The 27921-nt window shown below is 43.6% G+C and overlaps 1 protein-coding gene across 1 annotated transcript; it reads right to left on the reverse strand.

Moving 5' to 3' along the window:
• Positions 1-427: 427 nt before the first annotated feature.
• kcnj5 (potassium inwardly rectifying channel subfamily J member 5) lies at positions 428-27921 on the reverse strand. Its single transcript, XM_036536976.1, has 4 exons — positions 27791-27921; positions 16372-16454; positions 13430-14303; positions 428-957 (listed from the first exon to the last, which is right to left on the reverse strand). Exons 2-4 carry the CDS (start codon positions 16438-16440, stop codon positions 644-646), a joined length of 1257 nt encoding a protein of 418 aa, XP_036392869.1. The 5' UTR covers positions 16441-16454; positions 27791-27921; the 3' UTR covers positions 428-643.

The following is a 27921-nucleotide window of genomic DNA, read 5'->3' on the forward strand; positions in this document are numbered from 1 at the left end:
GGAGGGATGTTAGGGGCAGGCCTTGAGTGATGTAATTAGCACTGGATCAATTGTCTATGATGCACTGAGAAACAACACGCCGAGGCTGTGTATGTTCTTCCAAAAGATTCTTCAGAGGGATCAGGACCCTGGTCATATAACCAATACATTGTATTCCTCCAATGAAAATAAAGATTGGCATTTGACTAATCTAGTCTTTTGGGATGCCAGTGGTAAAAACGCCACCCCCTTTTCAGACGTCTCCAGTTCAGAGCTCAAAAAGTGAATCAAAAATATCCGAACAGACTGGTATCTCAGTAACCCAAATACAGTGCAGTACTGTATTCAAGAGGAAACCTCAAACTTCATAATGTTCAGCCCTGGAGATTGTGTATTATATATAACATATATAGTATATATTACATACAATATTCAAAGATAAGAGTGTGTGTATATATTTATATACACCACAAACATAACACATTGAGTGACATATGGAATATTGCATTTGGTTTTTCCTCCCTCTTCACTCGGGACAAGCTTTATATGGATTCAATGATGCATTGTTTCAGTTTGTCTCTCTGTAGGGGCTTTTTTATGGTTGATCCCCGAGATTGGCGGCCAATCTGTTCTTTTCTCCTCTCCCCCTCTCCCCCTCCCGCTCCTACTTCTCCTCCTCCTCCTCCACCTCCTCCTTCTTCTCTACCCATGTGAGGTCATTGGGGGCGGAGAACGGGTCCAAGGGGTGGTATTTGGGGTCCGGAGTGAGGAGGGTTAGATGGGGGAGCAGCCTGCCCTCCCGCTGGGTTGCAGCCAGGTCTTTGGCACTGCAGGAGGGCGTGTTGGTCTCGTAGATGTCATGGAAGTTGTTGTAGTCCACCTCGTAGAAGCCCTTCTCCAGGGAGAGCACTGGGGTAAAACGGTAGCCCCACAGCACCTCCGTGTCCAAGTAAGAGCTCCTCGCTTGACAGGTCATCCCTTTACACATTTGCACACACATGCGTACACACACACACACACACACACACACACATTTACAATTATAGGGAGGGAGAAAGAGAGGGGAGAAAGGGAAAAATATGTTTATTACTTTTATTACTTTATTCCATGTTAATACCTGAATGAGGAATTTGAATTTAAACTGAAAACCCTTCCAAAAGCTTGTTTTTTCCCCTTTTGCTAGTTTTTCAGTCATAATTGTTTTATTGTGGAAATAGTCAGCAATTGGTCCACTAAAGATTTGGGCTGACTAATAGGTGACTACTAGTTTAATTTTCCTTACCAATCAATGCAGCCAATCATAACATGACTTGTCACACCAGATGTGTGTAGTTCTCATTAGATGATTTCTCCTTCTCTGTACACTACATTAATCAGTAGGTGTCACTCAGTACAATGCACTCTAGGCACCATTTTGCAATGTATAATAGTTTTAAAATGTGTTTGCAATAGATTTGCTGCCTGTTTAACTCAGAAACAACAGTTTGAAGGAGCAAGCTTGGCCAGTTTTTTTGGTGTCAGGCATCCGCCAGGCATTTTAATTGAGAAGAGAGCCAAGTATTTTCTGGACAATTGGATGACTTCTCTAAAGAGTTCTCATCTACCATGGCTCAGTTCAGGGGTACCTTCAAAACCAAGACTCATTCTCCCAGCATTACTTCATTAGTTATTTATCATTTATCATTACTTCCAGCATTTCTTGTATGTTGTGCTCTTCTGTAGTCCCACTGCCTCCCACTCCATTACCCAGCTCTATTCCTGCTCACTGTTTTAGTTTCAGCAGCAGCTAAAACTTGAGAATTCCCCAGTCCAGATTAGGATAAAATAACTAGAAAGTTCACATATTCAAACGATCCCGTTTTCACATCTAAGATCAGCATATGAAAATGTGGTGAGATTTCGTTTGGCCCAGAAACTTTTTACATGTAACCTTGGGATGTGTCTAGCATTTTGCATTGCCTCCTCCTAAACTTTTTGCTATCACTAATCACACATTAGGCTCTTCTTGCCATGGTAGCCTCTGCACTGAGGTAGCATTGCAGGGACAAGGTGAATATGATCTTTACATGCACACACAAGCTGACAAATCTGACAATGCACCAGGAAGAAGATGCCATTTCTGAGGATGGGTGCATCTCCCTGACATCATCTGAACAAGTCACGGGGTTCAGAGGGTGGGGACTCTGTCTGACATGCCCAGCCCCACCCCTGGTGGAATGAAGCCAGATTTTTCCATTGCTATGGGCTCCCAGCAGATGGCATAGGCTGGGATTGAACCCAAGTCAGAGGACTCAGGAAGAAACCCCAGCCACCTGGGAGCGCCTGAACGTTATGGCCTTTAAAGGTCAAGGTGGACTCTACAGGTTTTTCCATGTTGACAGTGGTGATGCAAGGCCGCTGTGCCACAGGTGCTGTGTGTGCATGTGACCTATGATTTTCTTGGTCAGAACGATGTTTTCATGTGTTCATGTGTTCCTTGACTGTGACCTCCACACCTTGAGTCCTTGGAGCTGCTGCTGAGCATTTCTGTGTCAGAAACTAGTAATACTGTGGTCCACCATTTAATTTGAGCATGCAAAGTAAATAATAAGAAGTTCTCATTTAAGGAAGAAAGGGATAAAAGTATACTGTATACTGTAATCTTTTGCAAACTAGATACTACAAACAAGCACTGTTAGAACCATGTCTTTTTTAAAAATATTGAACAGAGCCAAATCAGCCAGGGAAAAAAATAATGCAATGGATTTGACACAGTGATGCATATTGAAGCGAGTTATCCCCTTTCAAGGCAAATCATTAAAAACAGCTGGCTTTTTGCCCTCGCTTTTTTCTCATTACCACTATGACTTTATGCTTCAGATAAGCTTTTCATCCAATCATGCCCTGTCAATCTGTCTGTCAGAGTCCTGGCCACAATGATAGGGACTATTTAAACAGGCCCTCTGAATCAGCAACATTTACATAAGAGAGGAGATTAGCTCATTTGAAACCAGCATCCGCTGAATCTTTAGCCCCGCTTCGGCAACAGCCAGTTGCCACCAAGACCATAACTGCAATCCATGAAAAACACGTCTGATGAGAGATAAGTGTTTTTGGCCATGCGGAAATCTAATGTAATGTCTATGATTACATTAGATTAGATTCAACTTTATTGTCACTGTGCAGAGTACAGGTACAAAGCCATTGAAATGCAGTTAGCATCTAACCAGAAGTGCAAAAGAATAGTATCATTCACAGAACAGTGCAGGTAAAAGTAAGTACTAAAGCATAAGTCAGGGCCGGCCCTTTGGTTATTATTAATCATCTTGGTAGCATGGTTCGTCGCTGCAGAGCGCTTTGCACGAAATTGTTAGCTGAATGCACTTTTCATACAACGGTATGCCACTTTGCATTAGAAAGTCATGTTTTATAACTATATGACATCGGTCTCTTGTGATATTACTGTTAAATTAGCATTATTATAAGTATTTGGTTATTATAATCATCTTGGTCGCTCGCTTTGCTAGCAAAACAAAGTTGGCGGCGTTTCAGTTTTTCAGTTTAATCCTATTGTCTGAAACGTTTTAGCACATGTGGAGCTGTTTCAGCCAATAGGACAAACTGAAACGCCGCCATGTTTGTTGATGAATGACTCTGATTGCCCAAAAAGTATGGTCAAATTTGGAGGACATGTCGGGAGGGTAACTTTCCCATAGGAAATAAATGGGCTCCATCCATTTAATTGCTAATAATTAATAAACTATAATTAGTATCATTAAGATTTTGAATAGCATACATCTGCACATACAGTGCTGGCCAAAAGTATTGGCACCCCTGCAATTCTGTCAGATAATGCTCAATTTCTCCCAGAAAATGATTGCAATTACAAATGTTTTGGTAGTAATATCTTCATTTATTTTGCTTGCAATAAAAAAACACAAAAGAGAAAGAAAAAAAAGTCAAATCAAGTATCAATTTACACAAAACTCCAAAAATGGGCCGGACAAAAGTATTGGCACCCTTTGAAAAATCATGTGATGCTTCTCTAATTTGTGTAATTAACAGCACCTGTTACTTACCTGTGACACATAACAGGTGGTGGCAATCACTAAATCACACATGCAGCCAGTTAAAATGGATTAAAGTTGACTCAACCTCTGTCCTGTGTCCTTGTGTGTACCACATTGAGTATGGAGAAAAGAAAGAAGACCAAAGAACTGTCTGAGGACTTGAGAAGCAAAATTGTGAGGAAGCATGGGCAATCTCAAGGCTACAAGTCCATCTCCAAAGACCTGAATGTTCCTGTGTCTACCGTGCGCAGTGTCATCAATAGGTTTAAAGCCCATGGCACTGTGGCTAACCTCCCTAGATGTGGACGGAAAAGAAAAATTGACGAGAGATTTCAACGAAAGATTGTGCGGATGGTGGATAAAGAACCTCGACTAACATCCAGACAAGTTCAAGCTGTCCTGCAGTCCGAGGGTACAACAGTGTCAACCCGTACTATCCGTCGGTGTCTGAATGAAAAGGGACTCTATGGTAGGATACCCAGGAAGACTCCACTTCTGACCCAGAGACATAAAAAAGCCAGGCTGGAGTTTGCTAAAACTTACCTGAGAAAGCCAAAAACATTTTGGAAGAATGTTCTCTGGTCAGATGAGACAAAAGTAGAGCTTTTTGGGAAAAGGCATCAACATAGAGTTTACAGGAAAAAAAACGAGGCCTTCAAAGAAAAGAACACGGTCCCCACAGTCAAACATGGCGGAGGTTCCCTGATGTTTTGGGGTTGCTTTGCTGCCTCTGGCACTGGACTGCTTGACCGTGTGCATGGCATTATGAAGTCTGAAGACTACCAACAAATTTTGCAGCGTAATGTAGGGCCCGGTGTGAGAAAGCTGGGTCTCCCTCAGAGGTCATGGGTCTTCCAGCAGGACAATGACCCAAAGCACACTTCAAAAAGCACTAGAAAATGGTTTGAGGGAAAGCACTGGAGACTTCTAAAGTGGCCAGCAATGAGTCCAGACCTGAATCCCATAGAACACTTGTGGAGAGATCTGAAAATGGCAGTTTGGAGAAGGCACCCTTCAAATCTCAGGGAGCTGGAGCAGTTTGCCAAAGAAGAATGGTCTAAAATTCCAGCAGAGCATTGTAAGAAACTCATTGATGGATACCGGAAGCGGTTGTTCGCAGTTATTTTGTCCAAAGGTTGTGCTACCAAGTATTAGGCTGAGGGTGCCAATACTTTTGTCCGGTCCATTTTTGGAGTTTTGTGTAAAATGATAATTGATTTAATTTTTTTTTCATTGTCTTTTGTGTTTTTTCATTGCAAGCAAAATAAATGAAGATATTACTACCAAAACATTTGTAATTGCAATCATTTTCTGGGAGAAATTGAGCATTATCTGACAGAATTGCAGGGGTGCCAATACTTTTGGCCAGCACTGTATAGTAGAAAGAACAGTAGTTTGCATGCTTCACATGCAAACTAATAATAATAATAAGAAAGATCCTGGGAAAGAACAGTAGTTTGCATGCTTCACATGCAAACTAACTATCGGATAATAATAGTTGTGCTTGCAATGCTTCGTGTGCTGCACAAACCATCCACTGTCTGCCTCAAGAAGCCAGGCATAGGTCTACATTTATTCACATCTTAGTCTAATTAGCAAACGTTAGCCCTGTTTGTAATAGTCACTTAAAATGCTTTTCCTTTTCCATCACCTCTTGGAATTAATAGCTGCAAGTAGGGCTGGGCGATAAAACGATAACAATAATTATCACGATATAATTTTACTTGATAGAAATATAACAAATGTTCGATATATGTTCGATATAATTAATGTCCATGCTTAGATATCACGCACAGAAATGAATCACGAACTGCCAATCATGTCGCAGGAATAGAGGTATGTATTGCGCAAGTTAGGTTGCATGGTGAGAGGTATAAATTCAGGCCAGCATGTGGTATTGTTTACAGACAGAGTGGCTGACAGGCTTGTAGTTGGAGCGGAATAAGCAAAATAAGTGAAATGAGCGACACCGAAGAAAAAGCAGTGCCCATGACCAGCTTGAAGGACGAAGACATCATTGACAAGAAAGGTCACTCAACTTCAGTAGTTTGGAGATATTTTGGCTATTTGCAGTCTGACAAAAAACAGAACAGCGTGCAGTGCAAATTATGCCAAAGACACGTGCCATCAAAGACAGGCAACACCACAAACCTGTTTCATCATTTGAAACAATATCACCCATTAGAACACGCAGAAAGTAAGAAATTACAGTCCCAAACGAGTGTTGTTAGTGGACCCTCGACAAGCGCCAGGCCAGTACCCAGTGCCACTACCCAGCAGCAAACGATTGTATCAGCATTTTTCAGAAGACACAAAGACATTGCAAATGCAATTGCATATTGCATTGCAAAAGACATGCTTCCCATTAGCACTGTCGAAAATGGAGGATTCAAGAAGCTTATCAGCTGTCACAGGGAAGCTTTAAAACCTGAGACTGTAGACAGATTTTTCTTGCCCATAACTTGTAGGGTAATGGCTTTGCTTGTTTAAAACTTGTACAAAAGATACTGACCACAGTTGAGATTTTTCTTTTGTCTATTTATTTTGTTTACATTGTCAGCTAAATATACACTTACAAAATGTTTCAACCCGTCTGTACAAAGGGTTTGGCATGCTGACCAGAATTAAGATTTCTTTGTCTATTTATTGTTTTATTTAGTGACATTATCCTATAAAACACTTTTCAGTCATCTTACATGTGTGCTGTATCACGCTGCAGTACTTAATTTTTCTGTTAAGATATTTATTTTGCTGAGGAAAAAGGATTTTACTTACTTTTACTCATGTGTATTTTGATGTTGAAAAAAGATTTTATCATTATAATTGTTTTGAATGTTCTACCTCAGATTTCTGAAATGCTTCCGCTCTTTGGCAAGTTTTTGTCATGTTCTGACCATAAAGAATAGTTTAAAACCACAATTAACCGTGGTGGTGGAATTGGCTGCGATGCGAGGGGCACCAGCTAAAATCTTGCCTAGGGCACCAAATTGGTCAGGGCCGGCTCTGGCATAAATGATGCTATATCTTACAGTATGTACTGTGTTATTGACAATGGAGAGCAACATATATACAGATTATTATATATGTATAATATATTAAGTATGTTATACACAGAGAAGTGAAGTGGACAGTTGGAAAGGGGAGTGTATATATAAGGGTTGTATGTACAGTATAGACAAGATATGTACAGTTGGTTGTATGTACAATATAAATAATAGTAACCTGAACAACTTGAGAAGTTCAGCCTGTGCAAGAATGAGTAGTGCAAATATAAAAGTACTGAGATGCAACAAGTTCAGTAATGAGTGCAACAATGCTTAGCACTGTGGTGTAGAATTCAGCAGGGTCACAGCCTCAGGGAAGAAGCTCTTCCTGAGCCTACTGGTGTGGGAGCAGAGGCTCCTGTAATGCCTGCCTGATGGGAGGAGAGTAAAAAGTCCATAGTTAGGGTGGGATGCATCTTTGATAATGCTTTTTGCTCTGCCCAGGCAGCATTTATGGTAGATGTAATCAATGGTGGGCAATTGGGTGTTGGTGATCCGTTGGGCAGTTTTCACCACCCACTGGAGTGCTTTACAGTCTGATGCGGAGCAATTGCCATACCACACTGAGATGCAGTTGGTGAGTATGCTCTCAATGGTACAGTGGTAAAAGTCCACCAGTATCCTAGGACACAGGTGAACTTTCTTAAGGCTCCACAGGAAGTAAAGGAGCTGTTGTACCTTTTTGATCATGATGGAGGAGTTCAGGGACTAGGTGAGATCATTGGAGATGTGGGCACCAAGGAATTTGAAGCTTGATACACACTCCACTACAGCTTTGTTGATGTAGATGGAGGCGTGTGCGTGGCTCCTAGGTCACTTGAAGTCCACAATGATCTCCTTGGTCTTCTGGGTATAAAGGGCCAGGTTGTTGTCAGCACACCACGCAGCCAGGTGCTGGACCTCGTCCCTATAGGCTATCTCGTCATCCCCTCTGATCAGGCCTACCACCGTGGTGTTGTCTGCAAACTTGATTATGGTGTTAGAACCATGTACAGAAACGCAGTCGTGGATGAAGAGGGAGTACAGAAGAGGGCTCAGCAAACAGCCTTGTGGCACGCCGGTGTTCAGGGTGAGAGTGGAGGAGGAGAGGTTGTCTAGGAGGTGAACCTCTCTGTTCATCCAGGGTTTCTGATTGGGGAAAGCTTTTATTTGTTTTTGTGTTGTCACTGTCCACACACCTGTTGATGTGATCCAAGACAGAGTTGGTATATAAATCAGTGTTAATCTGAGAGTCTGTGGTGGCATGGGCAGCAAACATTCTCCAGTCTGTGTGCTGGAATTGGAAGAGCAGAGTCAGCACCCTCCAACCAGATCTCGATGGTCCTCATTGTGGGTTTCAAACGTTTAATGACCGGGCTGTACTTGGAAAACAGAAACAATGAAAGATGATCAGACTGTCCCAGGTGGGGGTGAGGAGTGGCTTTGTTGGTGTCAGCCACATTTGTATAGATGTGATCCAAGGTTTTATGTCCCCTTGTGGTGCATGAGACATTTTGGTAAAATCTTGGAAGCACGGTACATAGGTTGCAATGATTGAAGTCCCCAGCTACAATAAAGGCCCCGTCTGGATGCAATGTCTGCAGCTTGCTAAAAGCGGCACTGAAGTCTTTCATGGCTACTTTAGCATTTGCATTTGGTGGTACATAAACTGTGGCAGCAATGATGCATGTAAACTCTCGTAGTAGATAAAACAGTCTGCACTTAATAATGAGGTATTCCAGATCAGCAGAGCAATAAAGTGTCAGCAATGGTAGCATCAGTGCACCGTGATTTATTCACATAGATGCATAAACCACCGCCCCTGCTTTTACCTGTCGCTGCTGCAGCTCTGTCAACCCTGAAGACTGTACGCCCCTCCAGTTCCACCATGTTGTTTGGGACATCATTGTTTGGCCATGTTTCCGTAAAAACCTGCAGAAGCTGCAGTCCATAACCCTTCTCTGTGTGAGGGTCCAAGTCCTGAGTTCATCCAGTTTGTTCGCCAGAGACCGTACATTGGCGAGGAAGATGCTAGGTAGCGCTGGCCAGTGTGGATTTAGCCTTAGCTTAGCCCGTTATGAGGAGTGAGGGGGAGAAGAAGTGTGTGAAGTGAACGTGTGCCAGAACAGCGCAGAGTTTTGGATCTTATCCCAGCCTTTTGTATCACAAAGTGGCTTGATGTAATGTACACCTCCTGGACATAGCAGTCTATCCCGTTGACATTGTCCATCTGTTTTAATGGTGACTTCCAAGCAGAGAGACAGTGGCTGCCGGTTTTACAGCCTTTATTTGACTCAGCGAGTGAACCTACAAACGTCCGGGTCAGAGCTAACACTTTAACCACAAGACCATTGAACCAGAACAGAACACTAACTGTGTAAGTGAAAACAAGAAGAGGATTTTATGGTTTAGGCCTTCCCAAGCAAATTCATTTTGACACTGTGGTGTTATTAAGTTCCAGTACCTTGCATATATTTCCTCAATTAGAAGACTCCCTCTAAGATGAATCAATAATCAAGAATCAAGAAATATGTAGATATCAGAATATGTAAATATGTAGAATGTTTTAACATAGTTTAAAGTAATCCACACAATTACAACTTTTTGTGAGTGGCCTGTGCAATCAATTTGCAGAACACTGGCATGAAAAGCAAACGAAGACTAAAAGAAGACACACTAACCACTAAGATACTAATTGGGCTCTCTCAATTGAATTTACACAGCAACAGCTGCTCGTCGCGCCATTCATCATTCTATACCTTCAGTTTACTTGTATTTAATCTTTTCAAAGACACTGTTCACCGCCCAAATTTCCTTTCTCATTTTCTGGGTGTGTTTCACGATACAGCAGCCAAGTGCGGTTTTTCGTTAATGACATTCTGCTTGTGCAGAAAGATGGGTACAGCGGGGACTTTTTACGACCATCCATGCAGCGCGCAATTCGCCATTCGAGACAGGCATGAGAACGCGACGAGGAAGGAGGAATTTATGGCACAGCAGTCGCTGTTGGGATACTTCAGAGACGCGAGAGAGAACGGAAGCGATAACGACTGTGTTTTCTCAACATACCCTGCGTATCCATGCTGTTTGCTTCTCCTCCATCTTGGCATTCAACGGCTGAAATGTTGGAGTAAAGATCGATTTAATTATACTTGCTGATTTTCCCCTCTTTATTCTAAAGCAATGCATCATCTGCTGCACATCTGAGAACTTAACGTTGTGAAACGACAGCGAGGGTACAAAATGTTACGACGGACTGATTATTTCATATACGTGGGTTCGTACAGCAGACGTCCGTAGATTAATTTTTATCTGGTTTTAATAATGTGCCAAAATAGCTATTTCACCAAGCCAAGTATTAAAATAAAAAGCCACTACAGAAATGCATAAACAAATGCACACGTGTGCACAGACAGGCACACATATAAATGAATTCTGTAAAGGCACTTAACTGAACATTTAGTGCTAGTCACTGAAAATGGTATACCCCTGTGAGGTTTAGTTACTCGCGCATCATTAAAAGAGAAATCGCCTCCTTTCAGCACAGCTCCAGAATTTTCCATTTTGTTTGCGGCCTCAATCAAGCCAGGATAATTGACCTTGGAAACAAGCTCGTCGGTTTCTGATGACAAGTGAGCGCTTCAATGAAAACACAGTCAACCCAACAGCTCAGGAGATGTTATCCGCGACCTCCATCACATTAGCCCTCAATCACATCTCTGGAGTAAACCATCATTAGCTATTGAACGGAAGTGATGGGAAGTGATGTCCCCTCTGCGTTCGTGCAGCCCACCCAAAAGTCTCGGACGGCGGGACGGCTGAGGAGTGACTCCAGTCAGTTAGAAAGCTGTGAGAGATGCACTAAAAATAAAATAAAATGAATAAAACCACAAAGTAACTGGAGCAGAAATGTTCTGCGGAATGACAAAACGCGTGGAATTAAACGTCTGCGTTTTTTTTGCCTAAACAAGCAGAACCCGGTGAGCTAAGCGCAGAGCGTCTACGATTCTAAGGCTGTTTTCACAGTTGGTCCGTTTTGCTGGTCCAAACTCGAGTGCGATTATTCTCCCCTCCCCCTGCAGACGCTGGTCACCTTTCACATTACATTTTTTGGTTGCGAACCCTCGTCCGTTTACGTCATCAACATGTAAGGAACGTGCAGCTTTTATTTACCAATGTTGCTAGGCAACGACACAAAAGGGAGGCAAAATGGAAAGCCACACTAGTTTTCTTATTCATGTTTTTCTAATATGGTGTCAGCACCAAAATAACCGTGTTCAGCATTTTCACTATGTCATAAATGCGTCCCACTGTCTGAGACTGATGCGAGCTGCTTGGGAAAGGAGGTTTTTACGGAGACAGGCAGCAATGCGAAATGAATTTGCAGCTTTGCTTGCACAGCATACGCACATACCCTCAAGGTGAGCGAACAGTGTGGCTACCTGCAATTATTTCCTGAATAGTTTTTAGACAAGAAAATAACAAATTACACATCAACAATAGCGTTTACTTCCTGGTTTTAGATTGGATAGCTTTCACAACAATGTGAACCGTACTGGAGTTCAGGAGAACCGTACCCCAGACCCCGGTTTTCTGGAGGACTCGGGTATGGTCCCTGGTGTGCACCCGAGTTTGGAAAACAGCGTTCACATCAACAAAACGAACTGGACTAACGGCTCAAGCGGACTCGGGTCCGCACCAAAAGCTCTAGTGTGAAAGCACCCTAAAATGCATGATGCCACTGCACCTTTCACCCAAGCTTTAAATTCTTTCACATGGTTATCAACTGCAAAGCGTTAAACCACCCTCCAGATTCTGAAATTATTTCTTGCCTATCTTCCTTTTGGTTCTTGGATATTATTGCAAGCAATGATGTGCTGCAGGAAAGTGTAATGTATAATTCATTGTATTTAGATTATCTCCCTCGCTGTCCTTGTACAGAGACTAATCAGTGGGGCCAGTTTTTCATTCCTGCCTGAAAATGCTGATGTATCACCACCTTATGTATCCAGGAAGGGAAACAAAAGCAGTTTGCTGGGCTGGTTAAGCCAGTCAGTGTCTTTATTCCCCTGATAAATGACAAGTTTTCATGATGAATATGCTGCACGGCCCTGCTTAGGTCACTAGTTTGGGGGGGAGGGTTACAAACCTCATGAGCATGATCAATTTGAAAACCCCTTGGAGGTGTATAGAGGGGAATGGAGGCGTTGCCCCCTGTCATCCTGCCCCCCCCCCCGGCCAGACAGATATTCTTATGCTATGTGTCCTAAAATTCCTGTTTAGTGTTTTCACAGAAGGAAGTGCATCTTCCTCACATGGTCACCGTTGGGCAGTTCCTCATTTGATGTCAAAATAGAAAGATGCAGGTGCCCCCCCCCCCCCCCCCCAAATTTATCTGATAACACTCTGCACTGAATGAAAAACACATTCCTGAGCAACTGAAACCCTCCCCCCCGCCCCCATCTCGTTGATTAAACTCTCCTTGCAGGTGCTCACCTTCCCTCCCATCCTTGAGCCACGCTGTTTTCAGAGCAACAATGGAAGCGATACAAACACAAAGCAAACAGTGAGCAGGAAACTGGCTCACGGCTGCTCGTATCTTGGCATGCACTAAACCTAAACAAGGGTGCGCTTTGTCCCCAGGGAGGTGCTTCTGTCACGTAGTGCACTATCCAGTACTCCCCCTGTCCTTGTCTGAGGTGTGCAGGGCACTCCGCCGTAAACTCTTCTGGGAACTCCTCAGCCAGGACGTGAAAGGCACCTGCAGAACACTGTTCACTGCTTGCCGCCGTTACCCTGACATTGGTGGCCCACGCATACTGCAACAAACAATCCCAGAGAGCTCTGACTGATGCCCCAACACACTAAATAAGGGGCCCTTTACACTTTTACAGTTTAGGCAACATTTTGGAAGCCCTTTGAAAATCTATATGCAACTATAAAAACTTTGTTTTGCATGTTTAATAATTGCACAGACTTTTGGCCAGGGGAGGTTTCAGTGAGGTCATTTACTTGAAATTCAAAGGTACAACAATGTTATTTCGCTTCAGATTGACAGCTTGTACTGGAATACGGGTGAGCTTTGAACCGCTGATAAATGCCACTGTATCACATTTAACTGTGCTGAGTTAACGCCTTGTTTGACTGAGGTGTTAACTAGTGAAAGAGAGATGAAAGTGGTTTTGTGAACCCTAAAAATGAGTGGAGGCATGTGCTATCTCTGACAGAGCCAGGCATTGCTATGGAAAGTGAAGTCCTTTGATTGGTGCACATTATTCAGTGATTGCCAGTGCGTGGTAGGTCCATCCATTATGGCATTAACAAAGCCTCACCCTTCTGTCACACTAATGAAGAAGAATGGGGGAAGGGGCTACGTACCTGTGGCCTCCACCATTCCTTCCAGGATGACCACAATCTCAAACTCCTCTTTCTCCATCTGCGCCCGTGACAGCTCCCAGAAGGGGCTCCTCTCATTGATCTCGTGCGAAATGATGAGCGGCGAGACCAGGAAGAGGCGGTCATCGCCCGTGTCGAAGCCAATGTTGATGTCGGTCTGGTTGAGTGGGATGAACTCGCCCTCCTTGGTCTGCTGCGAGCGGATGAGCTTGGCGCGGATGGAGGCTTCCACAATGTGTGAGTTGCGCAGGTCGCCCACACGGAACATGAGGCACAGTTTGTTGTCACGCACCGAGATGACGGCCTTGTGGGAGAACATGAGTGTCTCCGCCCGGTTCTTGGGCTGTGAGATCTTGACGAACATGCAGCCCACCATCATGGCATTGACAATGGAGCCCAAGATGGCCTGTACCAGCAGGAGGATGATCCCCTCAGGGCATTTCTCCGTGATGACACGGTAGCCGTAGCCGATGGTGGTCTCGGTCTCAATGGAGAAGAGGAAGGCTGAGACAAAGCTGTTGAGGTTCTCCACACAGGGCGTCCAGCCCTCTTCGTCACCGTGGACTAGGTCCCCCCGGATCAGAGCGATGAGCCACCAGAGGAGGCCAAAGAAGAGCCAGTTGACCACGTAGACCAGGGTGAAGATGAAGAGGCTGAGACGCCACCTCAGGTCCACCAGCGTGGTGAACAGGTCACTCAGATAGCGGTAGGTCTCCTTGACATTGCCATGGTGGACATTGCATTTGCCATCCTTCTGCACATAGCGCTGCCTGACCTTCTTGGCCGGCTCAGTGATCAGGTGTGTGCGGTCGGTGGAGATTGGTGCCTCCCTCAGGTGCTTCGGGAGCTTTTTCACCTGGAAGGACATGCCTGCTTGATATATGGTAATGGGAAAACAGCAATTCCACCTCACTGCAAGCCTACACCCTCTGCCAGTTTTTAATCAGTAGGTTCCCAAATAGTTTTATCTGCCACTGAATATATTCCCCAACTAAATTATAATCATAGGTAACAGGATATCTTGCGCGATTCATTTGATTAATAGACACCTGTATCCATTGTGGCTTACACAGCTTATGTTCTACATGTTATCCACTGACACAGCTGGGTAATGACTGCGGCACTTCAGCTTACATCGTTCAAAGGCAAAATGTGCCCCATTCAGCATTTGAATCTACAACCTACTCGTCAAACTCCCTGTACAATAATCATTGGTGTTTCCCGCTGTTCTGCCATTTTCAACCTCCACAGTTATCATGCAGACAAATTACGCTTTTCCATTACATTACATTATTGGCATTTAGGTGACGCTCTTATCCAGAGCGACTTACATAGGTTACAGGTTTTTTTTACACGTTATTCATTTATACAGTTGGATATTTACTGAGGCAATTCTGGGTTAAGTACCTTGCCCAAGGGTTCAGCAGCAGTGCCCCAGCAGGGAATTGAACCGGCAATCTTTCGGTTACAATTTCTGCTCCTTAACCAATATGCTACACAGCCACCCTTTTCCAGTGAAATGACTGGAGCAGACTGATAGTGGCGTGTCTTGTGTGACATTGACACAGTGGTTTTGCACACATGCATGGACTCAATGTTTCTGGGGGCATTCAGGTAACTGCATCTTAATGTTGTGGTTTTACCATGTGTTTAGCACATAATTACTCCTTCATCCTGACCCGAATAGCAAAATGAAGCAAGTGTATTTTACCCAATATCCACACACACGCACAATCACTCACACACATGCATGCACTCACATGCACACACACTAACACACTCACGATTTTGAGATACTGAAAACTGCATAATCTATGTTTTCCCTCACTTCCCTGTTTTATTTGAGTCTGATTTTAAGAGTGTTGTAAATGTGTGTCAGATTTCAGGCAAACTCCCATGTTTGTTGCTTTGTGACTCTGCGTGCAGTGCACTCTGTCTAATTTGAATATGAGTGCTAATCTGTTGGATGAATTCAGGCTAGTCTTGGACACACACCCCTGTCCTGTTGCAGCAGATTATGTTAGCACCTGTGTTCACCTCCCACATTTCCCTCAGGATGTTTCACCTTAGAGCCAAGCACAGTTCTACCCTACTGCCAGCAGCCACAGCCACTCTTTATCTTTTACAGAAAACACGCACACAACCACACACACACCACTTTTCATATTCAGCCAAACATGTTTTATGGGGACAAAAAAGAGCTGTGTGTGAAAAATAGAATTGGAATCAGGAAGACTTTTATCATGTAGCTCTACTGTTTTCCAGAAAGAACCCTGACTAAGCATGTGCTTAAGTGTCCTCATGAGACCACAGTCTGACACAGGAAACGAAACAGGCAACTTAACAGGACCTCTACACTTCTGGCAGATCAGTGGTAGCTCACAGCCCTTGTGAAGTTTGTTTTATTGACCGAACATGGTGAAACTTTTTGTCCCCATCTTTTTATCAGTCAGCTAGTAAGTTACCCCGTGAAAACAAGTCCACACAAGTGCTCAGTGAATGAAAAGAGAATTACAATTTTCATATATCAGCTGGGTGTCTATGCATGGCCTGTTTGTTGGTGACAAAAGTCAATGTGCCATGTGCTTGGCCAAGTCCTAAAGGATAGCTTGTAAGCTGGATTCCTGCTATGTGCAATACTGTTTTGTTTTATGCCTTTTTAGTACCTTTTCCTCTCCTAGTAGATAAGGCTTTATGGGATATCTGCTTTTTAAGGCAATCCATTACTGTGTTGATGCATTTCTTTACCAACATTTTGGCTCAAGACAATGTATTTGACTACCAGAAGCCTAACCCTGTATCACCTCTGTGCATTCACTGGATGCAAGTGTGGGTGTCTTGGAGCAGCACTTATCATTGACAGTGTGTAGCAACTGCTTTTGGCTCATTTGTGGTGCGTTGATATGGAGGGGGGCATGCCTGACCTCCCTGGGGGTAACTCCTATCTCCATGTCCTGGTCCATCTGAACTTGAGAGTCACCAGCCATCCTCATCTAGAGCTGGAAACCTGGAGAGAGGGAGAAAAGGAGAGAGAGAAAAAGGTGGGAGGAAGGAAGGTGGGAGAAGAGAGAGCAGGAGGGAAAGAGAAAGAGAGATGAAGAAAGACAGAGGAAAGTAGGAAGTCAAAAGGCGGGAGGGAGAGAGAGGAAAAGAAAGACAGAGACCAAAATAGGGACACAAGGGAAAGTAAGGAGAGAAAGGGACGAAAAGAGAGCACATGATGAGAGGGAGAGGAAAGAGAGATAGCCAGAGGAAAGGACAGAAAATAGAGGAAAATAGAAAGGACAGAAAATAGAGAGAGAGCCAGAGGAAAGGACAGAAAGGATTCCAACTTCATGGCTTTCATTAGAGGCACGATCAACAGGATGTCACTTATCTGAACCTTTTGAGTTGGTTGGATAGGTCTTTGAGTTTCTTCATGGGACATTAAATTGTCTTCACTCTCCTTTATATAGGATGAAACAACTAATGGAAGTCAGTCAGCTTGAACTATCAAATTTATTTTACATTAGTAAAAGTCGTTTTCATATCACTGGTTGATCTGTCTGCATGGCACGATTTTACCATTTTCATCTCAACCCCTGCCTGTTAGAGACTCAACCAGAAGAACCACATGCCTTTCATGTGAATCTATGGGTTATTTTTAACATCTGTGGGCAGATGGCACAGATTCCTAATACGGGCCCTGAGAAGTACTTCCTGCCACAAAAAGTGGCACTAAAAAAGAACCACTAATCATTTTATGCTACATAAGAGGATTCATAATGTGGAGGAAACCCAAAAATCTACAGTGAAAGGTGTAAAGTAAATCTAGGTAGCTCCATTTAGTCCAGTGATTAATGGCTGGTTCCATCTCCATTGGCTGTGTTCAACATAAGCTGTGTACATTTCCTCAGGAAAACTATTCTCTATGTCTGCTAACCAGCTTATTTACAGTTTTTTACAACCGTTTTCACACTTAGGTCAATACTGTGGCCACTTTTTCAAAACTCTTAATACATTGTGCTTAACAACCATGCATATGAGCACAATAGTTAATCTTCCATGTAACATGCACTACAACCACCAAAACACTTCATAATTCACCCAAAAGTGACTCGTGCTGCCATAACTATAGCAAATGCTCTCTCCCAGCAAGACTACTTTGTCACTCAAAATACAATGGACTAAAAAACAGAAACAACTTGAGGCATTGCAGAATGCATATATTATGTGTTGCCGTATCCTCTGTCTTTGTGTAGATTAGTGCCGCATTGCAAAAAAATTTCAAGTAAAGTTTACATTAGATATTGTTATACCAAACAAATAAATCTGAAATGCTGAAATATGCCTCATGACAGCTCTATGCTACAATTTCTGAGGTATAGTATAGTATAGTACAACAAAAAGTCTGCAGATGCTTTTCATTTCTAGTACAGTAAGCGAAACAACAACACATGATACTACCGCTAGAAGACTGCTGTAGCCCCAATTCTGATCCATGGTGTTCTCTGTATTTTGGGTCAAATTTTTATGAATTTCACATTTACTGCAACATTCTGCCTTGCCTTGAACCTTTATAAAAAAAATCTTTATCATATCTTATCCACCCCTACAATCCTCCACGCCCCATAAATATTTGAAGCCAAGCAGCTATCATGACACCAAGAACAAACTTTTTTATTGTTGTTTCGCATGTCACAATACTGTAGATACCACTATTGAGTGTGGTCAATTTACTGTAGCTGCCCACTGATAGCTCATGACTTACATATACAGCAATAATAGTGGAAAAATCTCTTCAGCGACAACTACATCTATATTTTGCCTACATGCACATTTCAATGCAAATATGACCACTTTTGTATAGATGGTAACAAGGCTGCAAACAAAAAAACTGAATAAATGTTCTGCTAAAATCAGAATAATCTGTCTTATTTCAAGTGTATAGTTTCATTTGTCTGTCAAAATGCAGCATATTTCCATCTACAGTGATCTAAATTTTGTTAGGTTTTGAACTGAAAGTTAAATATTTTGAACAGAGTATCTAAAGGTCTGCAAAATTTGCTGTAGTTGTACAGAATTTTGCTGGTGGTGAAGTATTTATGAATTTTGGAAGAAGTGGTGATTGAATGCATTTTGTATCAAAGCAATGCAAAAGTATACATAGTTTAGTTCATACAGTCTACTGATATGGTGAATGTGTTAAGTGTTTTGAAAAAGTGGACATGGTATTGAGACACGTGAAAATGATTGTAAAAAACTGTAAGTAGACCCATCACACATGGCGCAATAGGACTGAATGTTCCCGGTTATGTCTGAAATGCAGTGTGTTGCTGTCTTGCTTGGGCTACCAGCTGCATACATTTTGAACATCAGAGCACTAATCTGCGGGATGGATTCAAGATCGTCTTGGAAACGCGTCCTGACTCTACTCCTGTGGATTCTCTCGGTCAATTGGCCATTTATACAAGTGGCCACAGGCTGTACCTGTCACCTGTGCTCACCTTTTACATTTCCCTTGGAGAAACAGTCCATCGGAGCCAAGATTTGTTCCACCCTGAGGCCTTACCAACAGCTGTCATCCCACATCCAACATCCCAACAACCATTCCTCACTGTTTCAAGACAAGGCAAACTCATAGGCTTGACGTGAAATAACGCAGTGGTTAAGCAATTTTTTATGCCCTGTTATGTCCCTTTCTGTTGACTAAAATCTATGCCAGCAACCAGACAGATGTCCATTTTGATGCATCTTGTAAAAGAGGAGCCTTCACTTGTATCCAGAAATTGTTAACTGTTTTTTTGTTTTGTTTGCTTAAACCACTTGAGATTATCATTGTCTGTATGTGTAATTGTGTACCTGAGCCAGGAATTGGCTAAAAAGTCCTATCTGCCTCGTTGGAGGCCATTAAATACAGGTGTGTGGCTCTTTGAGTGGTTTGGTTGTAGCTGCATACTGGCTGGGTTCTGTGAGTATCAAATAAATTGTTTGATTTTCTTGTGAAATTTTACTCCTGCTGTTTTTGTTTTGCTTTTTTGTGAGAAGCAATGGCCAGCTTCTTCATGCTGCTCCATGTTTAGCCTGCACACTTTAATCTGTTGCCATGTCAATTGTTCCCTTTCAGAGATATTTTGATTTATGCCACAAAACACACTTTTTTGGCTGGGCTTGATTCATGTGTTTTTCTGCTGGTTTAATAAAGTCATCGAAACAATGCTTGAGCTTTTCAGGGCAGCTGTGTTCCGGCGTGACACTTTGGGAAAAACAAACAAACAACAACAAAAGAAAGGGTAACACTGAAAATCAGGAATTATGTTGCACACAAAGGCAGGCATGAGAAAGCTATGGCAGTGTGCCAAGTCTATGTCTTAGTTATAATCACTGTAAAACATTCATCCAGGAGATCTGTTTTGTGTGCCTGTATTGTAATGTAGGTACAGTGCCGTCCACAGACAGATTCGTCAATTTTATTCGTTCAACTTTTACGAACAGTAATGCGTAAATCGCATTTAATGTGAAACGCAACTCATGGGAATTGATGTTGCAGTTTTACGACCTCTCACCCAACCAAGGACAGCTACAGTAAACAGGAAATGCCCCTCCGCAGCGATGCTAGTAAAACCGGGTGCATTCCTTTCCTATCTCTCTTGCTGCGTGCGTCCGAAGAAGACGCACGCTTCTCCTGCTTTCTTGCTTCACACGTCCGCAGAAGACTGACGTATCACCCACTCTCTCCCGAAGGCCGCACCACGCGGACAGGACACGGAAAGCAGATTCTCCAAGCTAGCGACGATCACTAACGCAAGAGCCGAGTTTCAGCGCCAGCAATCAGAGCAGCGCGAACTTGTTACTAGCCGGAGACAAAGGTGCGAACGGATCTACCTCAACGCGTCTCCCGAAAGAAACCCTCATCCAGACCGAACCAGACCAGCCCTGGCTCCTCGACGACGGAACCGCAAGATTGGAACCTCATTTCATCAGCTACAGTAGGCTATTAACTCTGGGCAGACGACTTTGCATAGCTAAACACCCGATTGATAGCTACATCTATGAGTGTTGTACATCCGTGTGTTTGAGATCATTACGAATGATGTAACTAGCTATGTTTCGTTGTTCCTAACTGATTTGTCACACACTATTCACCGTGCAGCGTTAGTTAAGACACCACACAGAGACGTAGGATCTTTGCATGCATATCGTTTTACTAACCCCTGGTACCTTCTTTTAATCTGCACAGAATAACCCCGCAATTATCAATCGTCCTAACATATCCTGTACCAAACATACGTTACGTTCGCTCACACATCCACATAGGCAACTCAAACTTGCCGCCACACGCATGTTCCTTTATCATCTTTGAACACGTGTGTTCAGCGAGCACGCGCAGCACACGCACGACCCAGAACAAAGGAACACACACCCTATGACACGCCCACACATTTCAAAGTCAAAGTCAACTTTGTCATTTCTCCAATATGCACAGGGCATACGGAGGATTGAAATTGCGTTTCTCTCAGGCCCACGGTGACAATACAACAGTTCGATTTGCGCAAGACATTCACTCATACCTACATACATGTGTAAATACACACAAATGCCTCGCTCATATTGTATATAAATGTACTGCATTATTACTTCGGTTTTATATTTCAATAAATGCATGATTTTTCCAAGGTTGCCTGTTGTAATATTACACGTGGAATGAATATCGCCAGCCTCTGCTGATCAGAATTCTAAATGCCTTCACCTCTTCGTTGAATCAACAGTATTATTTGTTTAGTTAGCTAAATAGATAATATTGTGATTTGATTAAGATTAACTATTGATGTGGTAATTTTGATTATGATTATTAATATAATTACTAATTGGAGTTCCAAATTAATAGTTTAGTATATTTTATGAGACTGATATACGAAACTGAGACTGATATTTTATTTTAACCACTATGGTAGACGCCATATTCTGCATGGCGCCTCCATGTGTTTAATTTAATTATCACCAACATAATTGGTACCTCATGTAAGGATATTCCTTACACGTAAGTGGTACCCCTCTGTAATCGTAGGCATTGTCCCTACATAATTGGCATTGCCCTTGTGAGGAAGACTAACTTCCCCCTACAATAGTCAGTGTGTTGGTGGTGTGAGGCTGTCCAGTTGCTGTCTTATACCACCAAGTCTTCCAATTTTTTTTAAGGATATTCCTATGATGTTCTCACCTATGAATAAATAGTGACATCGGGCAAGAGTATGGTTTAGTGGGTAACAAACTGGGTCTAATGAAGGCTTTTTAACCAGCAGGTTTCCGGTTTGATTCCCAGATGCTGGATTTCCATTGCACCCTTGAGCAAGCCATATGATAACATGGTTTGCTTCAGTGAATACCCAGCAGTACAAATGTTAGCTTTCTAACTTATCCTGGATAAGGGTTCCAAGTACAAACCTGAAAATAAACCATCTGTGTGTTAGCTAATTAAACGCAACACATTTCTCTTCACGCCCAGGTGGGTATATTGCTCAACCTAAACCAGCACTGCATCTTAATCTTTCTCCACTCCCTCATGTAACCTTCCTTTTCCTGCGGTAGTGTGGTGCTAACGAAAAAGAATCAGGATGGTTCTGAAAGATTAAATAGGAGGTATTGGAATAATGTGTGCAGATATTTCATAATGAGGGTGATGATAATTCCGGAGGGTGAAGGCGGGGGAGAGGGGCAAAGTCTAGAAACCAAGGCACTTAATCACTGTGTGTTTTCCTACACACCTGATAGCTGATAGCCAAGGTGATGACAGTGCAAGATAAACGAGCCCTAGACCTTTGCAATGACGTGACAGAGTTGTCATTGTGGCATTCGCTAGAGGGGGGGGGGGGGTGCTTGTGCATATGTGGTGTCACCTTGTTATTTTTCCCGTATTCAGTCTGTGATGGGCTTGGTCTTTAATGTTGAATAAGGTAAGGATGGTATTTTTTTCTCACAGATTTTTCTTTTTTCAGAATGATTTCACTTTCAGGATGCTGTGCAAGTTTACATATAAACCAACAAACCACAGTACTTTCCTTCTATTCTTTACACAATGTTAAGGACAAAGTAGGGTAGATTAAATTTGGACCCAAGCTGTCCTGCTGCAGACAGAAGTTGCACTCAAGTACTGATCTGGGACCATTTTTGCTCTTTAGCTTATAATGGTTAGGGCTAGAATCATGGCTTAGGAACTTGATTGTAGATCAGCACATACAGGCAAATTCTGCCTTCTGCTGCTTCTGGCTAATGCTCTGATTGTAGCACTTAGATGCTTCAGAACCTCAGTGATTAGTATGGCTGCCAAAGAGCAAAGGTATCAACTAACAGGCGGAAACAATAGATATGAGCCCCCAAATGTAGCCTTTATCTTGCTGCTGTAAGAAGGTAGCGGGACTTTATCTCTGCACGCTGAGAGTGACAGGATGTTTTAGTAGTGTTGCACGGAGGCCTTGATTGCTCTCCCAGCTTACCAGGTGCTCAAATGGCATGTTGAAAAGGAGGCGTAACAGCAGTAGCAGCACCAAGGCTAATCTCAATTCCTCCTGTTAAGGAGGCCGTGGGCTAATCTACTCCACAGGACACAATCACTTGGTGCATTTTCACGGTTACTTTCAACTGAGAACACAAATGGAGAACAGAGACATGCCCCTGAGGTGCTTTGAAGTAGTTCAAAACAAACCAAAGAAACAAAGAAAAAAAAGTGACTCCCCCTACCTTTTGGTTGCACAGATGCGTGAGACTTAATTGTCTCAAGCACTGTCTGTGAGGCTTTCTTGCCTGTGTCAGCTTCTCAGCGCTTTTTCAGAAGGTGAGCACTCACTCAGAGTCTTGCCAAGACTGCACCTCCATCGATACTAATTACAACAACAGTAGCACCGCTGGGGATTGCGAGCCCTCTCCCAGGAGGCACACAGGCACGGGTTGTTTACAGATTGCCGTTAAAAATCATTACTTTACATGAACAACTTGTGTCAATGTCACAGCAGAGGCATTTCATTTTTATGACTGCATTTAATTTTCTCATTATAAGGAAAGGGGAAACATTTGTTTGGAAGGCTGCAGCAGGCAGTGTCAAAACAAATATTTTTCATGCTTGATTTAATTGGAAAAAGAATAGGCAGGTTCTGAAAACTGCACTGCTTAGTCTTGACACTTGGCACCACCACCATGGGATAGCATGGGATCTCTCAGGAAAAAATATGCAGTTGTGAGCAGTCATCAAAACATCATACCAGTGTCTGGCACCCAGGGAATACAGAGTGCACTGTATGTTTTGTCCCTCAGACGGACCCCTCTGGGTTGTTTGTTCTCTCTGCTGTTCTATGGTTGTACATTCTCGTGCCCTGTAAGCAAGCCGCCCCACCCCCCCGCAATGGCAAAGCAGTGCCTCAATCTCATAAGCACCCTCTCTTGACACTGTAAGGTCAATTGGGGCGAATGACTTAAAATGTCCTGTGGCGACTGCTGGCTGGCTTGGCTCTCAGTCCAAATCGTTTTTTTGTTTCTGATAGCCGTAGTGCTCTTGCCACCACTTGGAGGACACCTTCTCCCCCTGCTCACGGGACACCTTTCTCATGAGACCCCCTCGGCACTGGTGGGACAATAAGCATAACCAAAGGACAGAGGCAGAAAAAATACTGGGGGGAGGCATGGTCTAAGAATAGTCTTCTTTTGTCCCATCCCGTGCTCGACCATTGTCACCACAGTGACAAAGGTGGATGTTTGCCTTTCAGAATTGGCACTCTCAGGTTGTGAGAAAAGATGGAAAGGAGTGGAGGGTGGGCCACTGACACCCACTTGACATGACCTGGCAAGTCTGTGCCAATGCACTGGGTCAGGGGGAGGACAGGCGCACTCAGCTCGTTTACCCACTTTGTGTCAACTCATTCATCGGCTCCTTATCCGGGCTGAGTAGGCAGGCAAGAAGGCAGGGTGTGCTGATCTTAGGAGCCTGTGTCATGGGGTTGGGGTTTGAACACTGGCTTGCTGTCTAGGAGATGAGCCAGGAGTCAGGGTGGTCCCATAAAGGAATCCGAAAACGCCTTGCTGTGCTCCTGTGTGAGCACCCATCGGAGAGCCATTGGAGCTGCCACCGGTTAGCCAGTTGGACAGCTGAAGGGCTGCTTGGTGGGCTCCTCCACCCACAGATAAAAAGCTGGCCTCATGGCCACTTCTGACTGAGGGTGACAGAGGCCTGCTTTAGCCTCCACTAGGATCACCACCATGTTTAATCACATAATTAGACAGACTCTGCCAAGGGCATACAGGAGAAGGCTCAATGAGGACACGTTCTATATACCAGAGAAACCAGAGAAATCAGTCAGTGCTGTCAGGTCTTTATGAACTACGCATGGGGGTTGGCGCTGCGTTTTTACATTGTGGGGAGGCTTGTCGATTTCTATTCCAGATGCAGTCTCAGAGTCTGTGTGGCAGCCCATGATCCCTGCAGGCTCCAGGACGCTCATCTTTCAAAGCTTGGTGAATGTTAAACATTTGCAGTGTGCTCTCTTCCCATCCTTGAAATCCAGATTATGTTCATTTGCAGGTGCTGTCATTGCAATGGGCCTGCCCCAGTTTTTTTTTTTCAAGCAATGCTAGTCCCTGCCAGCACGAGTTCTAATACTAGTTCATTCAACCACATTTTATGTTTCAATATAAAATAATACAATTGGAAATGTATATATATATTTGAATATTGAATTGATACATATGATAATGTAGACATCTATTCAAAATTAGGCTGATTTGCTAGCCACATGAGAGAGGGAGCACCTATTCACAGCTGAAACACTGAACACTAACTTATTACTATCGTTGTTGTTGTTATTAGTGGCATTAATTACAAAGTATTTTAAGATTAAGCCCACTCCCATCTAAGCTTGACTACTTCCAAATGGTAATTAATTTGGAAGAATGTGACCACAAGATGATCCCACATGATTCATGAGATTTTGCCCACAAGATGTCTATTTAAGGAAAAATTTACTCAATCCAGAAAAAACCCTTCCTGGATTAATCCCAGCTATGTCCCAAACATCTTTTTTCCTTTAAAATGGCTTGGTGGTTTTGATTGTGTTGTGGATTGTGGGTGTACTTAAACCTAGTGCCTGAGTGATGAGGAAGGGTTTTTTCTGATTGAAAACCACTGTTGCTTAGGACCACCTTGCGGTCCTCTACTTGAATCTGGGGGGTGTAAGATGTTAAAGCAAAGCACTGTGGGTAATAATGGCAAGCTGGTGTTTGAAAATGAGAGGGGCTACAGCTATACTTCAAGATGACCTGCGATGAAAGAGGCTAGCGGTGCTGTGTGTGGGGGGGTGGTCGCACATGTCTATAGGAGCCTTTTCCAGGTGCCTCTGTGCTTGGCTGTACACACTAATGGTGTATGCAGGAAAAACTGTAATAAAGGTTCTGTGTCCTGCTTGAAACCCCCGTGGGCAGGGACAACCAGTTACACAGGATGAGTGCTCCTGTCTCCTGTGCCTTGTGTCTCCCAGCTTTACTGAAATCCCCAAGGCAAGGGACAGAACCACAAAGTTCAGATGATGCCATCTCCACAACTATGTGAGGCTTCGGAAAGGAAAAAAAAGGTCATATCTGACGCCATGAATTTTTATTTTTACAATGGCAGGGTTTATAAGAGAGTGCGGCACTGTTACTTCCCTTTCAATCACCGTGCTACCCCACAGAGCTGTTTCACAGGAGACAGTTTTGTAGGCAATGTGTCCCCCTCACTGATTTAGAGTCAATTGCAAGCAGTCCAGGAATAAATTACATGCTGGAGCTATAAACCTCCCTTCAACCATGACAGGGCATTCTGAACACACAGTCTTTGCGTTAGGGATGACTATACTTTTGTGAGAGTTTGTATTTGATCATTGACATGTGTGAGTAACAGTTAGGTCTCCACTTGTCATTTCAGCCTTGCATTATTGGTCAGGCACATTGTACAAATCTATATGCTCTGCACTCATTGCAGGCTTTTGAACTGAAGATTCCTCCAAACAGCAATCTCATCACATTGATAGATACATATTCCCTCGCACCAAGACAGTGCGAATTCAATACATTGCATTAATGAAAGCAGTGATTTATATCAGATAATAACATAACGAAATTACATAATTGAAAGTCCCACCTGAGCTGGATCACCTTTCAAGATCAACTTTTGGAAATTTCCATTGGATTTCTGACAAAGAATTCCCCAAGCATGGCACAAAGCATCTAACACTGAATATACCACTTCAGAGGAGACTTTTGAAATAAGCAGGTGCCCTCTCCAGAGAATGTGCCAGGGCCACAAAAATATCTGGAATTAATAATTCCGTAATCGTGTTTCAATCAGTGTTTCCACTTACGTCATGTGAAGACTGCCTCAGAGCCACAATGCCGTGAAGCCCTTTGATTGATAGCTCCTTAAATTCAGCTAGCGTAACTACAGTGCAGCATAGAGGGTCAGGGGGCAGTTGGAGGCAATTGCTGGGCTGCGTGACAACCCGCCTGTCATTGTGAAAATGGGTGCTCAATCTGTCTTCTGTGGCCTTTGGTGCATGCAGAAATATGTTTTCTGCGTTTGATGTCTCGGTTGGTTTGTACCTGGGGCACTTTGGATCTGAGCCCAAACATGCGAGTAAAGAGTGAAACGTGTGCTGGACATGAAAGAGGCATAACAGTATCTGCTGTGTGTTCGAACTTCCCCCCACCCCACCCCACCACCTGGAAAACAAACCCCTGGAATTTCCCCAAGGAACACCCCCCAGGAGCCCCCCTAGAAAAGACCAACATTGGAACACCACTCCTCAGTTGTTGTGAAACTTTTAAACACGAGGAGGATGGACAGTCCCGCGGTGTGTTGATTTGTACAGGGACCCTCTCCTGCTCTTGGCCCACTGCTACGCCTGCTGCCCTCCTGTCCTTCAGCACCGGGCTCTGCATCACTGCCCGTGCTTGGGACAAAACTCTCCACTGCTGTCCCATGAAAACTGATGCTCCTTTGGCACCAAAACCCCCCCTTGTAGCTGCTTGCAGGGTCCCCTGTGCCAGTATCCTGATTCAGATGAGAAAACGGAAAGTGATGCCCCTGCGTCATGACAAGGACATCGCCGATGGCAACAGGGATGCAAGCTCTGGCGGGAGACAGTGGTCCCACGTTCCCCTGCCTCTCTTAGCGAGTGAGAGGGAGAGCTCTGTGCATATGCGAGCTACTCATTCCTCTCTCTCTGACTTAGAAAGGAGCCCTCACAGCAGCGTCAGTGAAGGTGACTGATGCCAGAGAGTGACTGTGGACAGGCCAGGTTTTAAGCACGGGGAGAGAGAGTGTGCATGGGGAGGGAGGCTTACCTTCAATTTCCTGCAGAAGTGGCTTCCGGATGGCCGGCATCTCACAGCTGCTCTTCCAGATTCAGCGCTCCTCTGCCGGCTCCGTTCCACAGCTGTCCTGCTGCCCCCACTTCTCCTCTGCACCTCTCCAG

The sequence above is a fragment of the Megalops cyprinoides genome, chromosome 9 (genome assembly GCF_013368585.1).
Source record: "Megalops cyprinoides isolate fMegCyp1 chromosome 9, fMegCyp1.pri, whole genome shotgun sequence".
NCBI lineage: Eukaryota > Metazoa > Chordata > Actinopteri > Elopiformes > Megalopidae > Megalops > Megalops cyprinoides.